The sequence below is a fragment of the Ictidomys tridecemlineatus genome, chromosome 1 (genome assembly GCF_052094955.1).
Source record: "Ictidomys tridecemlineatus isolate mIctTri1 chromosome 1, mIctTri1.hap1, whole genome shotgun sequence".
Classification (NCBI taxonomy): Eukaryota; Metazoa; Chordata; class Mammalia; order Rodentia; family Sciuridae; genus Ictidomys; species Ictidomys tridecemlineatus.
Genome location: NC_135477.1, coordinates 129,143,024 through 129,161,714, shown reverse-complemented (window position 1 = coordinate 129,161,714; position 18,691 = coordinate 129,143,024). Strand labels below are relative to the sequence as shown.

The 18,691-nt window shown below is 42.2% G+C and overlaps 1 protein-coding gene across 3 annotated transcripts in view; it reads right to left on the bottom strand.

The window, feature by feature from the left end:
* The window catches only part of Arhgef37 (Rho guanine nucleotide exchange factor 37), a 51,688-nt gene that overhangs the window by 21,395 nt on the left and 11,602 nt on the right, over positions 1-18,691 (bottom strand). For 2 of the 3 annotated variants that reach the window (XM_013358172.4, XM_021725687.3), the window contains exons 2-4: positions 10,770-10,957; positions 9,251-9,374; positions 5,832-5,979 (exon numbers count right to left, since the gene is read on the bottom strand). In XM_013358172.4, coding sequence (XP_013213626.1) covers positions 5,832-5,979; positions 9,251-9,374; positions 10,770-10,946 — 449 coding nt within the window. In that variant the 5' untranslated portion in view covers positions 10,947-10,957. The remainder of the gene's footprint in view (positions 1-5,831; positions 5,980-9,250; positions 9,375-10,769; positions 10,958-18,691) is intronic. The other variant, XM_040272235.2, reaches the window with a different exon arrangement.

Sequence of the window (18,691 nt, the reverse complement as noted above, 5' to 3'; positions counted from 1 at the left end):
ATGCTTTGTTTTCAATTTGGCTCCATGGGGATTGAAACCAGGGCCTCACATGTGCTAGGTAAGCACTGTATCACTGAACTACCTCCCCAGCCCTTTTTAAAATTTTATTTTGAGACGGGTCTCTAAGTTGCCTAGGCTGGCCTCAAAGTTGCAATCCTCTTGCCTCAGCCTCCCCCTCATCCCCAGTGGCTGGGATTACAAGCATGCATCCCTAAGCCTAGTGAAGAAACTTCTATGTGGCCTTTCAGATAGGGGAGAAATATCCTGAAAACTGATATGCAGAGCTGGGTGAATGTGATGAAAGAGGGCTTTTTATAGTCTCTCGTGGGTCATCCCTTGGGTAATTTGTGAAATGTACAAACCCTTTGCTCCATCAACCCCAGCCTAGAAATCCACCCCACAGAAATACTGGTTCAAGCAAACCAGGATAAAAGTAGAAGTTACTCAGCAACTCTAGGATTGCCAACAACTGGAAACAACCCCAAATCCACTAACAGGAGAACAATGGAGTAAACCAGAATCTAGTCACTGTCCTGGGAGGAACTCTATGCAGGCATTAAAAGGAACATGGGAACCCATACTGTTGTAAAAGTATGATTAAATGAAAAAGAAAGTTCTAGAACAGCCTGTGTAGTAGGAGTACCTTAAAAATTCTGCCTGCCAATCTATCCATCTATTTGCAAATATACAGAAGAAAATTTGAATGGACAACATTCACTGCTGGAGGAAGAATGAGGAAATGGGAGACAGGGAGAAGGGGCTTGCAGTTTTTACTTTATGTATCTATGCATGGTCTCGTTTTTTCAATAAGTATTATGTCCTTTATATTTGAAACAAACACAAGTAACTGGTAAAGGAAAAAAAAAAAAAGCAGGTTTTTCTCCAGACTGCTCCTTCAGCCGCCATTCTGGAACCGGGGCGCTAGTGCTACACTAACCAATCCATCTCTGCAAGGAGCCTCCAGGGTGGTCCTACCTAACAGGGAGCCTCGGCTGGCCACAGGGATGAATCTTTGGTCCCTTTGGTTTCTCAGGGGGAAATGCTGCCTTAAAAGACAGGACAGGGCTGGGGAGTGAAACCCCTGGGTCCCCGCCCCCATCCCCAGCACCATAGGGTGGGGGGAGGATCAACAGAACACCCTGCTTTCTCACTCACCCAAATAAAGGGTAGAGGACAGCATGCATTTTGGAATCAAAAAGATTCAAAATTAGAAGATTCCTAATTAGAGGTACCATCTCTCCTGACAGACTGAGAAAGGACTGTTTTTTTGGCAGGTAATGTGATTCTAGTTGGCCAAGCTCAGGGAAGTATCCTGTGGTCATAAGCACAAGAAAGCCAAGACCATTGTTGGAAGAGGGAGGAGACCCAGAGCCAGGAAGAACTTCATTACTGACGCAGCCAGATGTTCCTACTGAGGGCAGTTTGTACTCTTACAGGCAGCGGGGGAGAGGTGGGGGAATCCAGCACTTATTGGGCAGCGTCCAGGTACCCTGGATGTCTTGCGTGCACAGTCCCGCACTGCTAAGAATAGCTCCACGATTCACATGTCCCTCTGAACATCCAGAGCCTGAACACAGGCCTGGAAACGTGCTGTGATTTCAAACACCAAAATATGCTTGTGACACCTGGACTCTATCCAGTCACATAGCACAACTCTGGAAATTACCAGTCACTTCCTTTTATATGTAAGACTCCAGTCACGTGCAACAATATCCCCCTGGCTCATTTTCTCCCCTCCCCAGGGGGTCCTATTTTCTGTGCTTCCATCGTGTTCTTTTCTTCTTTCTCTTATCAAACGCAAGGAAGTCACAGTTGTTTGCACAGCTAGTTGCTGCCGCTGGGCACGTACCCTCTCTGCTCCTTCATTTTCCTGGGCCCCTTGAACACAACTGCTTCAGACTTCTCTTTCCTTAAATCCAACCTTATTTATTTGAAGCAGACGCAGCATCTGATGGCTTCATTATATCTGTAAGTGTTGCCATGCCTGAAGATTTACACGCTGAAATAGGTACTATTTTATTAGGAATTATTTTCCTTGTATTTCTTCTCTGTATTATAGTTAAGTCATTACATTGTGCTTTATTTTTCATTTATGTATAGAGGTAGGATTTTTCTTTCATGTTCTCATGATAATAAATGTATTTAATATTTCTTAAGAAAAAGGGGGCCCTGGGACTGACAGAGTTAAGAACCACAGGGCGGTCTCAGAGAAAATACAACCCCCGCCTCACTAACATAACCAGAATAGCTAGTACTTATCGAGTGTCACTTGTGCGTCTGCGTCTGTGCCCCAGGAGGTACTGTTATTACTCCCACCTTCCCCATAAGGACACTAGGGTCTGACACTTGAAATAGCTCTTCCGTGATAAGGGGGCCACCAGATCCGCCACCAGGCAGCCTAGTTCCAGGGCCTATGAGAAAAGCTGAGGGGGCAGAGGGTGAGACAAACAGCAGCCTTGGTGCCAACGAGGGCTGCCCTACAGGGCTTCTAGCATGTCTGAACTAGATGCCAACACATAACTCCTGGGAGGTGTTACATCCAAGTTTCTGGATTCCTGTGAAAAATCAGAGGCTCAGGTCCCAGGGGATTCACATTCCCACCTAACTATAGAGGCAGATGATTCACAAAAAAATGGCTGCAACAGTTTCCCTCCCTGTTTTCCAAATCCTTTGAACTTGAATTTGAAGCCATTCTCAACAAGAAGGGGAAGGTGTTCCCTATCCTTTGAGTCTGAACTGGCCTTAGGACTTGATCGGAGTGACAACAAGACTCCACAGGCCTTGCCTGCCCCCCTAATCCGGAGAGCCTTGTAACCATCGCCTGAACAAGGCAGCCTGCAAGAAGAGAGCCCAAGGGATGAGGGTAAGTCAGTTCCAATGTCCCAGATACAAGACAGAGCCCATCCAAGATCAGCAAGCTGACCCCAAGTAATTATAGTTCCATGGGGCTGCTCAGCCAGGACCAGAAGAACCATTGGCTCAGCCCAGTTACGTTGCTAATATGCCTAATATTTAGTGTGAACTAAATAAACATCTGTTCTCAGCCACTGTGTTTGGGGTGGTTCATTATTCAGCAGAAGCTACCTGACAGCAGCAGTGCCCCACGGCTGTGTGGCAGCCAGCTCACACAAGGTGTGCCATTCTCCCGCACCAGCCTCCACGGCTTTCCTGTCCTACAGCTGGAGCCTCACCTCCCTGACTTCTGAATCCTGCCTAACTCCTACAGAAATGTATTTAGTGATCCTTGCAAAAGTCTGCATCTGTAAGACCCACAAGGGGGAAATGAGTGTGGTTTTTTGGAGGCAGGGAGGAGCTGGGATCTGGGTACTTGAGAAGGAGAATTTGGTGGAAAGAGGGAGACTGAGGAGAGGGAGCAAAAGCAGAGGAGGAGAGGAGGTGGCTGGAGGTTCCCCCTGTGATAATCCCATCTGTAAAGACCTGAATCTACACTCTCTTTCTCTTGGATGTAAAAGGGATGTATGAGTAAAATGAATTAATAATAATAACTCTATCCTTCCTATAGTACTCTGGTTTCCAGAAAATGACCTTCATCTGCCTCCATCTGGTGAGTTGTCCTGGGTGAGATATTACCTTTTCTGTGTTTTCTTTACTGGTCATTGAACCTAGGGCACTCTACCACTGAGCTAAATCCCAAATCCTTCTTTTTCTTTTTTTTTAATTAATTAATTTTTAAATTATTTATTTATTTATTTATTGTACAAGGAATTAAACCCATCCCTAGGTTCACATCCCCAGTCCTTTTGTGTTTTTTTTTATTTTGGGACAGGGTCTCACTAAGTTGCTGAAGCTGACTTTGAACTCATTTTTTTTTTTTTTAGTTTTTTTTTTTTAGTTTTCTGCGGACACAACATCTTTTGTTTGTATGTGGTGCTGAGGCTGAGGATCAAACCTGGGTCGCGCGCATGCCAGGCGAGCACGCTACCGCTTGAGCCACATCACCAGCCCCTGACTTTGAACTCATGATCCTCTTACCTCGGCTTCCCAAGCTGCTAGAATTACAGGTATGTACCTGTCTTATTTTTATTTATTTATTTAATTTATTTTCTTTTAAGACAGGGTTTTACTAAGTTGCCAAGGCTGGCCTTGAACTTGGCAATCCTCCTGCCTCAGCCCCCTGAGTAGCTAGTATTATAGGTATGCATGACAGCACCCAGTTATAATTCTTGTTTTTATATATATATTTTTTAGTTGTTGATGGATCTTTATTTTATTTATTTATATGTAGAACTGAGAATTGAACCCAATGCCTCACACATGCTAGGCAAGTGCTTGCTATACCACTGAGCCACAACCCAGCCCTCTTTTTTTAATATAGAAAAGAAGCAGAAAAATTTTGCAGGAAAGGACAAATGACTCTTAAGTAAACAAAAAAGATGACAAACCTATAGATGCAAAATAAAACCACACTGAGACACCACAACAGGCACTCTGACCTGTTGCTAAGGGGTATGTAAATTGACATTGCCTTTACAGAGAGAAATTTAAGTGTATCAAAATTATCCATATATATTTCCTTTGAACTAGCAGTTACATTTCTGGAAACATACCTTACAAATATACTTACACCAAGTAAAATGACTTAGGTTTGGGGAATAAACATTGTAGCTCTCTCTGCAATATCAAAAGAATGGAAACAAACCAAGTGTCTATCCAGAGACCAGTTAAATACTGTAGCCCAGATACTTCGTGGAAGGGTGCCTGAAGGTCAAAGGGCCATGAATGTTAAGGGTTGAAATAGAAAGACCTCCAAGGGAGATATATGCATAATTGAGATTTTTTTAAAATGACACAAAGTGGGCTGGGGGAGTTGATCAGTGGGCAAATAACCTGCCTAGTGCCTGCCTGGTTCAATCCCCAGTATCACAAAAAAAATTTTTAAAAGATAAAACTTTCATTTAAAAATCAGGAAAATAAGTGTATATATTTGCAATTGCTTGTATGTACAAAAAGGAAGTACACAAAGAGACATGAAATATTTAAAAGTGGTTACCTTAACTTTGGGGATAGGAACCGGGTAGATGAAGGGTTGGGGTTGGGAAGATTCTTTTGCTATATTAATATTTATGTTTTACAGTTTTTGACTCATATAACTAAGTTATTCATTCAAAATTTAAATTAAAAAATACTTTCCCTGCATTTCTTTATCTGGAGTGTCTACACATGGTGCCAGCTCTGGGCTGTGAGGCAACTGGGGACAGTTCTGACACATTTTTATATGGGCTTCAGCCATCTGTAAAAAGGGGGCCCAAAGTGAGACCCCACTGTTGACAACCCTTGGTTCCTGGTTCCCACCATGTCACTGCCCCTCTCTGAAGTAGCATGAGTGTTATTCACTAAGTGTTTCTGCTTTTTTGCCTCTGGAAACATGGCAGGATGGGGCTCCCCACCTCCTAGCAGGTGGATACAGCAGTGATTAGTCCTAGCAAATGAGCTGTGGGAGCAATGGGTGTTATTTCTGTACCAGAGCATTTAATACCAGTGACTGACTTCTAGAGCTCCTTCTTCCCTTGCCATAACTTCTGCCAACACCCCAGAGGGTGGCTGCTATGAGCATGCCTCCTGGAGTGAAGGTGATAAAGGAAAGAGCCCGAGATGAAGCATAAAAAAGATATCAACCTTTGCCATTTGAAACCACTGCAATTTGGGAGCCATTTGTTTCAGCAGCATGGCCTGGCCTGTGCTGACTATAAAGGTACTGATATTAACACACTCCTGAAGCAGCATGAGCAACCCCAAATAGGGCTAAGATGGGAACTGTCCTCCTGAGCTCAAGGTCAGTGGGGCAAGAGCAAGGGTTCAATGCTACTCACACCACTGCCTCAATGGTGTTCTGGATCTTCTGCTGCAGCTCCGGCTCCTTCCGGTACGTCTCCAACAGCAGCAAGGCCTGGTCATAGCTGGCACAATAGACCTTATAGACTCGCTCAAACTCCTCTTGGAATTCCAAAAATACTTTACCTAACAACGAACAAGCAACAAGGGATTATCAAGGGCATGTCCTCTTGCTTAGAGGAAGGAGGCAGAAGGTGAGCTACCTGGCTCTGTGGTGAGACTGCCAGGCTTCACCAACATGTTGCTGTGGGCAAGTGATCTCCTATTTCTGTCTTTTTATCTGTTCCGTAATGTTGCTGAAGGACTGAGTGACACAATGGTGAAGTGCCCAAGCTGTAACCTCCTAGTACAGTTTGAGTATCCTTCATCTAAGATGCTTGGGACCAGAATCGTGGGATCATAATGTATTTGCACATACATTATGAGATATCTAAGGGGTGGAATCCAAGACTAAACACAAAATTCATTTATGTATCATATAGACCTTGTACACATAGGCTAAAGGTAGTTTTATGCCATATTTTTAGTGTGCCTGTGTTTTGACCATGACTCATCACAGAAGGTCAGGTGTGGAATTTTCCACTTGTGGCATCATGTCAGCACTCAAAAAATTTTATATTTTGAAGAGTTTCAGGTTTTGGATTTTAAGATTAAGATCATTGTAATGTCATGTGTAGCTAATAAAAAAAAAGATTAGGTATCATCAACCTATACAGAATAAACAGTAGCTACAATTGCTGCAATAATAGCAAAGATGCCCACATTTAGAACTGCCTTATGGCTTACAAAACACACTAGTGACCATCAGCTCATTTTATCTTTGTGATTGATTCTGTGCAGCAAATACAGTCAGGAACCCCCAAATGTACCAAGGAACACATGGTGCAGTACAGGTAGCATAGTACAGATAGGTAGTTACAAACAAGTGAAGGCTTTAGCATTAGAAAGAACTAAGGCCACATCATGGGGCAGACTTTCCCCAGTCTTGTAACCTGGGGAAAGATTTGATTCCTCTGACCCTGCATTTTCTCATCTATAGAATAGGCATAAAGTTAGTACTCACTTCCAATAGTGTGTGTGTATGTGTGTGTGTGTGTATGTGTGTGTGTGTATGTGTGTGTGTGTGACAGAGAGAGAGAGAGAGAGAGAGAGAGAGAGAGAAATAATACATGTAAAGCACCTGAAATAAATTTCACTCACCAAATATTGACCAACTTCTTATTTATTGACTATGTGCCAGGCACTCTGCTAAGCTCTGTGAACAAAACAAAGCCCCTGCCTCAGGGGTTTATAGCTTACTGGGGAAGACAGGCAATAAATACGGCAGTCCTGCCATATCCATAGGTTTTGTACGCATGGACTCAAACAACCGAAGATCAAAAATATTCAAAAAGAAAAATGTGTCTGTACTGAACACACCCAGGCTTTTCTTCTTGTCATTCCCCGCAAGCAATGAAGTACAACAGCTATCTATGATTGTGGTATCTGACAGGATCCTGAAACCTGCAGCCTGCAGATACCAAGGGATGACTGTATACTACATACACGAGGTAGTGATGAGTGTCACAAATTAAAACAAAGTAAAATAAAGAGAGAGTGGCAGGGAATCTATCTGGGGAAAGACTCCATGAAGATACAAGCGAGCATCTGTTAGAGACTGGAAGCAACCAGCCCTGGGAACTCAGGGCAAGCGCAGTTCTCTGGCGTAGGATGAACAAAGACAGAGCCCAAAGGCAGGGGAGTCTCTGCATGAGGGGGCTCAGCTGGAACAGAGCGAACAAGGACATAAGGAGGAAATGAACAGGAGACTAAAGCCCCATCATGGAGTGAGGCACAGTAAGTTATGCTAATCTTACTTGCGATCTTAAGGTGTCCAGATTGCATTCTACGAGGGTGGCAGGAAGCAAATGGAGGGTTTTGAGCAGGGGTGATGTGATCTGATTTCGGCTCAATTTCGGGAACATGTACACTAAAGCTGCAAAGCATAGGGAAGATTAGCACAGCCCCTGTAGAAGAGTGAAATGCAATTCATGAGGTGTTTCATGTTTTAAAATAAAAAAACTAATGAGATTGGTGGCTTATAGTGGGCGGAAGGAACAAGGCATGAAGAATGAGGTGGGGGTGGCCCAGTAGGGAGGAGAGAGAGGGGAGCCATGCTTCATTAAAATTACTTTTGTGTATAGCTCTGACTCTTGGGATTGCGGTGATTTTTTCTATAAGCCTAAAAGTGCTCTAAAAGGTCGGGGGAGTCTAAAGGTATAGTTCAGTGGTAGAGCACCCTTGGGTTCAAATTCCAGTACCAAAAACAAAACAAAACAAACCTGAAGAGCATTTGGTGGCCCAGCAGTGAGAAAGTGGTAAGAATGAAGACAAATGTGTTAACCACAACAGGGAGGTGGGAACCAGGACCACAGGCAGGACAGGTGACTTTTCTGCCTGCCAGAGTCATAGACTGGGTCTCTAACCAGGCCTCCTTTGGGACCATCAGATGGTTCTCAGAAAATTTCCACACATGACATCACCACCCCAGGACCTTCACTAGTGCAATCCAGCAAATCCACAGGGATAACTCCTGGGAGAAGGCCCAGGGTCAGGAAGAAGATGACCAAGAAAGGAGACCCCCAAAGCTTGTATCTGGGGAGAATCTGTGGGGTAGAAGGAGGTCAGCCAGCTGCAGAGCAACTCCACTGAGAGCCAGTGTGGACCTGGCCACAAAACCTAGAGCAGTTTCTCCATTCTGTCAACATAGGGATGTTCTCAGGAATGTGAACATGTTAAACACTGTCACACCACTGTGGACAGGGACAGGGGAGTTTCAGTAACTGAAGACCAAAGGAAGGGAAATTCCCAGAGAGTGGAGAGAAAAGCAGGATGTCCAGGACACCAAAGTAAAGGCTTTTCCCTCCCCTTCTTGTCCTGACTCATTTAGGAGAAAAAGAAGTCTGTTAAAAAGACTGCTATGGGGCTGAAGATGTAGCTTAGTGGTAGACTGCCTGCCTAGCATGTGTGAGGCCCTGGGTTCCATCCCCACTACCAAAAAGGTCTTGCCTGAGGTCCAAAAATCTTTAAAAATGCTGTTGCTACCCCCATAGGAAAAGGGCTTTTCTTGCATAGCATGGCCTGGGAAGAGAAGTTTAGCAAGCAGGAGCCAGAGTAGCCTGATCTGGCACATGGCTGCACCTTTAAGAGGTGATTAGGTCACAGGGACCAGATATGATTCGAGGGCCCTACTGCCTCTGACATGTTGTGTTTCAGGGATCCCCAAACCAGACTCCCAATTAGATACACTTCCATAGAATTCTAAAGCCCGTTCCCCCCCCCCATTCTGCAATGACCACGTGCTAAGGACAGTTCCACAGAAAGTGAAGGCCAATAACTCCCTAGGTTTTCTGCTTACCAATTAGGTATACTTGCTCCTCTTCCTTGGAGGCCGTCTCCTGCAGACCATGAAGAAATCTGCTGCTCACCTGGATGATTTCATCCATGTTTGAGAACAGGATATCCAGATCTCCCTGTGGCAGCTGAAAAAAAAACAAAGAAGCCCAAGGAGGTCGCTGGGAGTCTGGTAGAGGGACTACCTGTGACTTTGCAGAGTAGCCTCAACCTCTCACACCATCAGTGTCCCACCATCCAGGAAGACTGCCTGTCCCAGTGGAATGTTTGCAAGGATTTGAAATTTACAAATTATGTTTTTTTTTTCACTACTCTGCAAGGAGAAAGGAAGACATGGAGTACTCAGCATGCAAAAAAGGCTGAACAAGGGCTTCATTCCTAGGTTTGCTGCCAACTGTCACTTTTTTTCTCCCTGTTTCTCCATCTGTCATCTGACAATGGGAAGTTAGATTTCTTGCCAGCTCTGACATACTTGGCATATACCATCATTACCTGGAGATGCACTCCAAACTCCAGCCCCTATTAACCAGGCTACACTACTGTGAAAAAGGATGCAGGACATCTATATGTAACACACCAGCACCAAAGTGTGAGCTGGGTGCACGTCAAGAGGGAACTGTGGTACAACGTCTATAGTATGTATGCTCTTATTTTTGCTAAAATGAAAAACAACATATATGTTTGTTTTAGTGCCTATTATTCTGAAGGGTAAAATAATAGAGGTCTTTTATCTTCCACATTATCTATTTTGTTATTTATAATCATTCAAGAATCACTAATCAAGCCAAGTGTGATGGTGCACACCTGTAATCCCTGTGATTTGAGGCTGAGGCAGGAGAACTGCAAGTTCGAAGCCAGCCTCAGCAAGTTAGTAAAATAAAATAAAGAAAGAAATTTGTCTCAAAATAAAAAAATTAAAATTAAAAAGGGCGAGGGATATAGCTTACTGGTAGAGCACCCCTAGGTTCAATCCCAGTACTCAAAAAAAAAAAAAAAATCACTAACTGAACGTCCATTATTTATGTATCCAGACTGGGATATACTGAATTAAACAAAGCCTTTGCTGTTCTGGAGCTTGCATACTTGAAATTCTATAGCAAGATCCTATATTGCTTTTAAAATCAGGGAGAAAAAAAGATGTAAAAAGCGAACACTATAATAGAAACCCACGAGAGTGCTGATTTCTCCAAGTCATCACCCTGTGAAATGAGACAATTAGAATGTAGTCAGTTTAAGCAATTTGTTCTAAATTGAAAAGGGGCTTGTCCATTAGCTCAATTAACTCTGAGGGGCTTACTCCTCTCCCCATTAGCCCATGAATACACTGCGACTCTAAGCTATCCAAGGCTTTGCTGGAGGTTGGAGAGCCAGTAAATGGTAGTCCTGGGGCTTATTGAACACTCAAACTTAATACTCACATGCTTCCTTTCCATCAGGCCTGCCCCAGGACAGATGTGAGGTCTCAGAAGCACACCCACAAAAACCCCTATAAGGATGGCCTATGGGTGGCCCCACCCAAGTACCTGCTGGAGGCGGCCCCTGATGTTGGAGGCACAGAGTTGAAGCATGTGCAAATAGGAGACCTCAGTGTCCAGGAGCTCCCTGACAGCCAGTCTCTGATGGAGCAACTGTCTGTCCTCAGAGCTGCGACCTTCCTCGTCCGGACTCCCTGGCCTGGAGGTGGTCTCATGATCACTCATGTCCTCAGGTTCTGGGAAAAACAAAACCATCCTGATTCATTTCCAGGGAGCACTACTGGGAAATGCTGTCCCTAATTTGAAGACAACTATTCATCAAGAGATCTAAAAACATCTCGTACAACAGAATCAAGATGAAGTGTTGATTAGCCTTTAGGGGCAGTATCTGGACTATATAAAAAGGCAGACAACAGCTCAGATCAACTGCTGACATTTTAAATTCATTTCCCAGGACTCAGACAATGTGCTTTCCTGGCTCTTCTATTTTCGCCCCAGCTCTTGACCCAGATTTCTTCATCTGGTTCAGCTCAGTGCTTCTCCTCCTCTCTCTCTCCTGATGGTTCCCCCCCCACACCCTGTTATGCCATCAGGACATACAACCTATCACCTGGACTACTTCCCCAGACTCTAGGATCATCCTTCCAAATCCACACCTCTCTCCTGCTGCCAACCATATGCACTCATTCTGAACATGTTTCCAGTTTAAACTCCCTGAAACAAAGCTGTGATCACAGTGCTCCCTGTTGTAAGGCTTTTAATAGCTCCCTGCTGCTCAGTGGTCCATTCAGCCTCATTTCCCCTCCAGCAGAAGCAAGTGCATTACTTTGCTCCATACCTGCCTAGTCCTGCCCTGCTTTTGTGCTTCTATACCCCTGTGTCTCTATTCTCCAACATGCATCTTCTCTTAGGCCATTCCTGGTCCTCCCCCTTCTCACTCCACCAGCTGTACTTTTCTGAAACTCCCATTGCCCCTTTATCTCTAAATTTAAAAATATACAGGAAATAATGTGGACAAGATGACCTGGAAAAAAAAAAACCTTCCTACTTCCAAACGCTTAGGAATGCCAGGTCAGCTATAATAAACTTTAATTTAACTGCATGACAGAGCTTGCAAGAGAGTTAAGGAAATCACAAGGCCCAAAGCCCAGGGAACTGACCTGAGCAGGGAGTAGCTCATCTGATGCAGCTGTGGTCCTCACAGGGAAGAGAGCATGGTCACTCCCAGCAAACTGGGGACTTAACCAGCTCCTTCAGCCATCTGGGACCCCCCAGGACTTCAGTAAAATCATAAGTCAGGAAAAAAGAAAGAAAGAAAGTCCACCCACATTTACAGAAAATGTCAAAAATACTTCTCCATCTTGGTTTGGGTCCTAGGTGAACTGGTCTTCTAGATTTCTACAATGACTTGGAGGCAAAATCAAGGAAAATAAAAGGACTAAGGGGACAGACAACATTTTGGCCCTCTGCCTCCTAGGTCAGCTGGGACGCAGGGAATGACACAATCCCTCTAAAGGGCCCTGCAATTCCAGTGAGACACCCAACCTCCTGATCAGAGGGATCAAAAAGATCCCAGAAAGTAAGAGTTATCAGTGCATGTGCTACAAAAAGGAGGGTCACTGAGCAGGAGAATGTCCCCCAACACTTCCAACAGAAGCTATGTGGTCCTCAAGACCTGAACCCATCCCCACAGATGGCACAATGGGTTGAGGAAAAACCAAAGAGGATAAGAAGCTCCCCACAAGTCCCTAAGAGTAACTCATTGACCTTGAAAGGAAAAAGGAAAAAAGTTAATTTGGGGCCAACATGAGGCTGCCTAATTGGGGTCTTAAAATACCCATGGGGAAGGCATAACCAGAGGCAAGTGTGCCATAATAGAGGTAAAGAAAAAACACAATCATGGAGCTCTTTAAAAGAAAAAGACCCATACACGTACATAATTTATGGAATTAGACATCTTCTGACTTTGGCTCCCTCTTGTATTCTGCTTCAAAATTTATTTTTCAGCTTAAGCATCTGGCCTTTTTCACTTATGAAAGTTGGCCATTGTTTAAAGACCCTAGTTCATTTTCTTATGCACTAGTTTACCACCAGCCAGAAAACTTAGGAAACCCTACTGGCTGATGCCCTAATTCCCGCCAGATTTAATGAAAAAAAAGGTAAGAGGGGAATTTTATGGGTTGGGGATGTGGCTCAGTGGTAGAGGGTTTGTCAGGCATGTGTGAAACCCTGGGCTCAATCCCCAATACTGCCAAAAAAAAAAAAAAAAGGTGAATTACAACAGAGACTTTATCAAAAGCAGTGACTCTCTTCCTAGGCCAGCAGATGCCCCATAGGTAACATGTAAAAGTCTAGCATCTCTGCCTTCATTCTGTATCTGTCTCCTTTATTACCTTAAACTTTGTGACCTGCCCAGCTCTACAGGGAGACATGTCAACCATTTAAGGATTGTTTATCCAAAACTGCTAACCCAAGGTTTATTAGCCCTAAATTGATCTAACCTGTTTTGTCCCCCTTCAAGACTAGGACAAGATTTGCAGGGACATTCCTTTTTTTTTTAATTTTTTTTTAGTTGTTGATAGACTTTTATTTTATTCATTTATTTATATATGGTGCTGAGAATCGAACCCAGTGCCTCACACATGTCAGGTAAGTGCTCTACCACTGAGCCACAACCCCAGCCCTTGTAGGGACATTTGACTGTCAGCTTTTACAGATTCCTGGCTCAGACCCCTGGAGTTGCACCTAGAAGTCTTCAGTTGTCATCCTACACCTTCAAGGAACACTGCAAGGTACATCGCCCACAATGAGACTGTCCCCCAAGCAGGGGCCATCATCTCCTGGGAACTGTATTACCCTCCTTTCAGAATCACAGGTCTGAGAGATAAACCTCCTGAGCAGCAAGTGGAAATTGCCCCCTCAAGAGATAAGAACTTCTCCAGAGCCAGTTCTTCTGGCAGAACCAGAACTCAAATAATGATCAACCAGACCAATTTGAGGAAGATTGCTTAATTAGGCACACTTCTCATCCCTTGCCCCAATTCTTCCTCCAACTAAACCTAAAGCTCATGGCAGAGCTGAGCTATTTGATCTCACTTATCCTTCCCAATACGGCCACATTGATTAAATCTATTTTTCGGCTTTTCACCATTACCTTTCTGTTTGGTTTGGGGGGTAAATGGATGGATCTGGTTTGTAGGAACCCGTGGAATCAGGTCTCTGACCTAGGACACTGGAAACAGCTATAGGAGAAATAACATATCTCCAGGAGGACACATCTTAACCTAAGCTACAGATAACCATGTCCTTCAAATGAGTTTGGATTCCAGAATTACAAGAAGACCATTTCTTGTAATAAGTGAGCACAAAGCAACGAGGAGCAAGATTAGACCCCAAATTATCAGGTAGAAATGATAATACAAAGGGAAATGAAAGGCATTACAAAAAATGAAAACCTATATGATTTTTTAAAGCAACTTACAGAAATTGAAAATTTAGTCTTTGAAGTTAAAAAAACTGATTAGACAGATTAAGAAGACACTAAGGAAAAAAAAATATGGAAAATACTAGAGAAAAATATAAGGGATATGGATGCTCAAATTAAAAAAAAAATCCACATAACAAATGCAAGTCCTGGAAGGCAAGAATACTAAAAAGGGTACTGAGAGCCATGGGGCACAACTGTAATTCCAGTGACTAAAGAGGTTGAGACAAGAGGACCACAAGTCCAAGGCTAGCCTCCACTACTTGGTGAGATCATGTCTCAAAAAAAAGGAAGGGGGGCGCTGGGGATATAGCTTAGTAGTAGAGTGCCCTTGGGTTCAATCCCCAGTACATGAGAAAAAAGTAAAGAGAGGCAATATTTGAAGAGTTAAGACTGGAAACTATCCAGAATTTATAAAAGATTTGAATACTTAGATCTAGGAAGTACAAGTTCCAAGAAGGATAAGTTTTTTTTGTTTTGTTTTGTTTTTTGTTTTTTGTTTTTTCCACATCTAAACATGCTGTGGAGAAGTTGCAGGATTCTGAAGGCCTAGAGAATCTGTTCTTGGAAAACTACTGGAGAATTTGTTCCACAAAAACAAAGAAATAAGAAAGAGGAAGATTCAGGATATGGTAACTAAACACTGGAGAGGAAAGGACCAAAGGAATCCTCAGAATAGGTGAGGAAAAATCCTAGGCTTTGGTAGTTGGCTCCAGGCAGAGGGCACAATCTGGACTAGAGAACTGCAGAAGGTTCTAGAATGTCTTATAGGCTGGTTTATTGAATTGATACAGAATTTGGTGTTTAATTAGGGATAATTACATAGATAATACATAGAAAACTAAGAAACCAATCAACTAACAAAACAAAACAATTGTTAGAACAACTTTTATGCAGAAAAGAAAGAGTCCTGTCCAGGCTGAGCACAGTGGTGCATCCCTATAATCCCAGTTGCTCAGGAGGCTGAGGCAGTGGCTTTGAAAATTTGAGGCCAGCCTGGGCAATTCTGAGCCTTTCTTAAAATAAAAAGGGTTGGAAATGTGACTCCGTGATAGCATGGCCCTGGGTTTAATCCTCAGTACAGAAAAAAGGAAAAAGAAAAAAAGCCCTTTCTGTCCCCTTAATGAAGAAATGCTACAACTGAGGGACCAAGAAGAATCTGAACAAACAGTTCTTGCTGGGTTTCTCTACTCAGTCTATTACTATTAGCTCATACCATTTTTGCACAATTAGTTTTCTACATAGTGTGTGTGCTCCACAAACCTAAGCATAAAGTCAGGTAGCTCCACTGGAGCTCCAGTCTGAAGGCTCCTATGTCAGGCACAACTATGATCATATAAGTTTGCTATGTCTTTCTCCTGTTAATCTACTGCCATTTTATTTCAGAAGACTTAAATATTCAACTTTCTGAGGGAAAGTATAAAACTTCCCTGCAAGTGCTTTTTAAAGATAAGGGGGTAAATTCTAAAACAATTAGCCAAAAACAATGGAAGGAGTTCTCTTTTGGTAGCTGGGACAGGAAGGAAATGAAGGAAGACAGGCTGTTTTTCATAACATACACTGTAGAATTGTCTGCTTTTCATAATAAACAGAACTATCTATCTCCTTAAAATATATGCTTCTCGTGTCTGGGGCTGGGGCTAGGGCTCAGTGTTTAAGCACTTGCCTCACATGTGTGAGGCACTGGGTCCAATCCTTAGCGCCACATAAAAATAATAAATATATTTTTAAAATGAGTCTAAAATTATGCTTCTAAGAAAAAGAATTTTCTTAAACTTTTTTTTTTTTTAAGAATTGCAAAATTTGGGACGGGGTTGTGGTTCAGTGGTATAGTGCTTGCCTAGCATGCGTGAGGCACTGGGTTCAACCCCCCACACCACAAAAAATAAACAAATAAAATAAAAGGAATTGTGTCTATCTACAATTAAAAAATAAAAATAAAAAGAATTGCAAAACTTGGGGCTGGGGTTGTAGCTCAGCAGTAGAGCGCTCGCCTAGCACATGTGAGGCCCTGGGTTTGATCCTCAGCACCACATAAAAATAAATAAATAAAATAAAGGTATTGTGTCCAACTACAATTAAAAAATAAATATTGAAAAAAAGAATTACAAAACCTTATTTCTTTCAAATTGTCTTTGTTGCAAATTTTAAAAACTGGGAAGGTCATTTTTCCCACCTAAAGACTTCATAAATAGGGACAGTATAGGAAGTATGTCATTTAAAAGGATCATATTGAAAATGGTAAAAGATGATATCCACAGGCATTTATCCAACTTGTCAGAAGCAGCGAGGTCATCAGGCAATCTCAGCACCACGATCAGGTTACTTCACAGTCCAGGAATTACAGCTGAATTCCCACACTTAACAGGAGGGAATGTGGTTTTTATGATCCAACCAGGGAAAAAACTGTCCCTACATAACACTCTTGGAAGGATTTCCAAGTATTCAACCTTACGTGACAATGACCATTTCTGTCCTACTGGCCTTCTGGATTCATGACTATTATTGCTTCATCTTCTCATCACAAAATTTATCGGAAACTTTCTTTGAATGTGGTTTTGTTTGAACCTGGAATTTAGAACTGAGTGAAGTAGGAATAAAGATAATGCTTCAGGTGTCCATTCACCCTTCAGGTTCGGCATTGTTCTGAAGTCAACAGTTCTGACAATGCAATACATTAGGAGTAGAGTCATGGAATCCTGAAACGTGATATTGGGATATGGCCAGTGAAATCTAAATGCACCAGATCATATGTGATTGAACTTTCAGTGAGAATTGTTAATGGATGTTCATGAACCATGATGCCATAGAAAGTTAGTAGATAAGGAATCCTGCTCTACTATGGTCCTGAGACAGCCACACCCGGGGGAGAGCTCGTTCAGCTGAGGTCGCAGTCATTCACTGTAGGTGCTTGTCTAACTCTGACCTGGAGCCAGGATGCAGGACAGGTGACAAACAAATCAGCAAGACCACGAATGGATACAAAAAGTATGAGGAGCCTTCCTAGCCCACCTGAGGGCTTCGTCATCACTTCAATCCTCAGCTCCAGGTAGCACAACAAGCAAGAAACCATTAAATTTATTTAAAAAATGGGAATCCTACAATTTTGCAGAGATTAATATTCAAAAGTAAAACTATATATAAACACCAACATTAGTAATTCAAAGGAAGATAAAAGCATAATAATAAAAAATCTTTAATAATGTAGTAACAATCAACAATAATTTTTACTCCTTAAATATACTAAACAAAACATGTATTAGATGCTTATGGAGAAAATTATAAAACTTGAGTAAAATACACTTGGGAATCAACTACAAATTGAAATATACCATGATCATAGATAGAAAGATTCTATCATAAAGATGAAAATTCCTTACAGAGTGACTAAATACAATTTTTAAAAAAATTTTTTTGTAGTTGTAGATGAGCAGATTGCCTTAATTTTATTTATTTATTTTTATGTGGTGCTAAGGATCAAAGCCAGTGCCTTACATGTGCTAAGCAGGAGCTCTGCCACTGAGTTACAGCCCCCAGCCCTTCACTTCTCTCTCTCTCTCTCTCTCTCTCTCTCTCTCTCTCTCTCTCTCTCTCTCTCTCTCACTCAACCACTGAGCCACATCCCCAGCCCTATTTTATTTAGAGTCAGGGTCTCACTGAGTTGCTTAGCGCCTTACTTCTGCTGAGGCTGGCTTTGAACTAGTGATCCTCCTGCCTCAGCCTTCCAAGCCACTGGGATTACAGGTGTGCCTGGCTCCCTCAATACAATTTTAATAAAACTTCAAACAGGTTTTTTTTTAAATAGGGTATAGTAAAATAATTCTCACATATATATGGAAAAATAAAGGTCTAAGAATAGCCAAGGAAATTCTGAAGAACTACACAAAGAGATTTGTCCTATTATGTATCAAGACTTACTATTTTAAAGCCGTAGTAATTCAGCAGTGTGGTATTGAACAGAGGTAGGAAAAAAGATTAGTGGAACAGATTAGAAAGCCCAGAAACAGACCATAGTGAATAGGGAAACTTGATATGACAGAAGTTTCATAAGTGATCAGTGAAAGGATGGTCCATGGGATAACTGGCTTCCCATATAGAAAGACAAATAAATAGAATCCTACAAAGCACTCAAAATAAATTCTAGATGGCTTTAAAAATTACATGTGAAATGCTAAAAGTTTTAAAAGAAAATGTTTGTATGCTCTCCAGATTGGGAAGGATTTCTTCAACAAAAATACAATGTACAAACCCCCAACAAAAAGATTAATAAAGGTAGATAAATCTGACTATATTCACATTGAAATGCTCTGTTTTCCAAGCAATTCCATGATCAAAAAAAAAACAAGCCTCAGATCAGGAGAAGATACTGCTAATGAAAGTAGCCTGCAAAAATTTAATATCTAAACTATATATAGAACTGCTAAGAATCATTAAAATAAGGCATTCTGGTAGAAAAATAGACAAAAGACACTTTTAAGAATACATT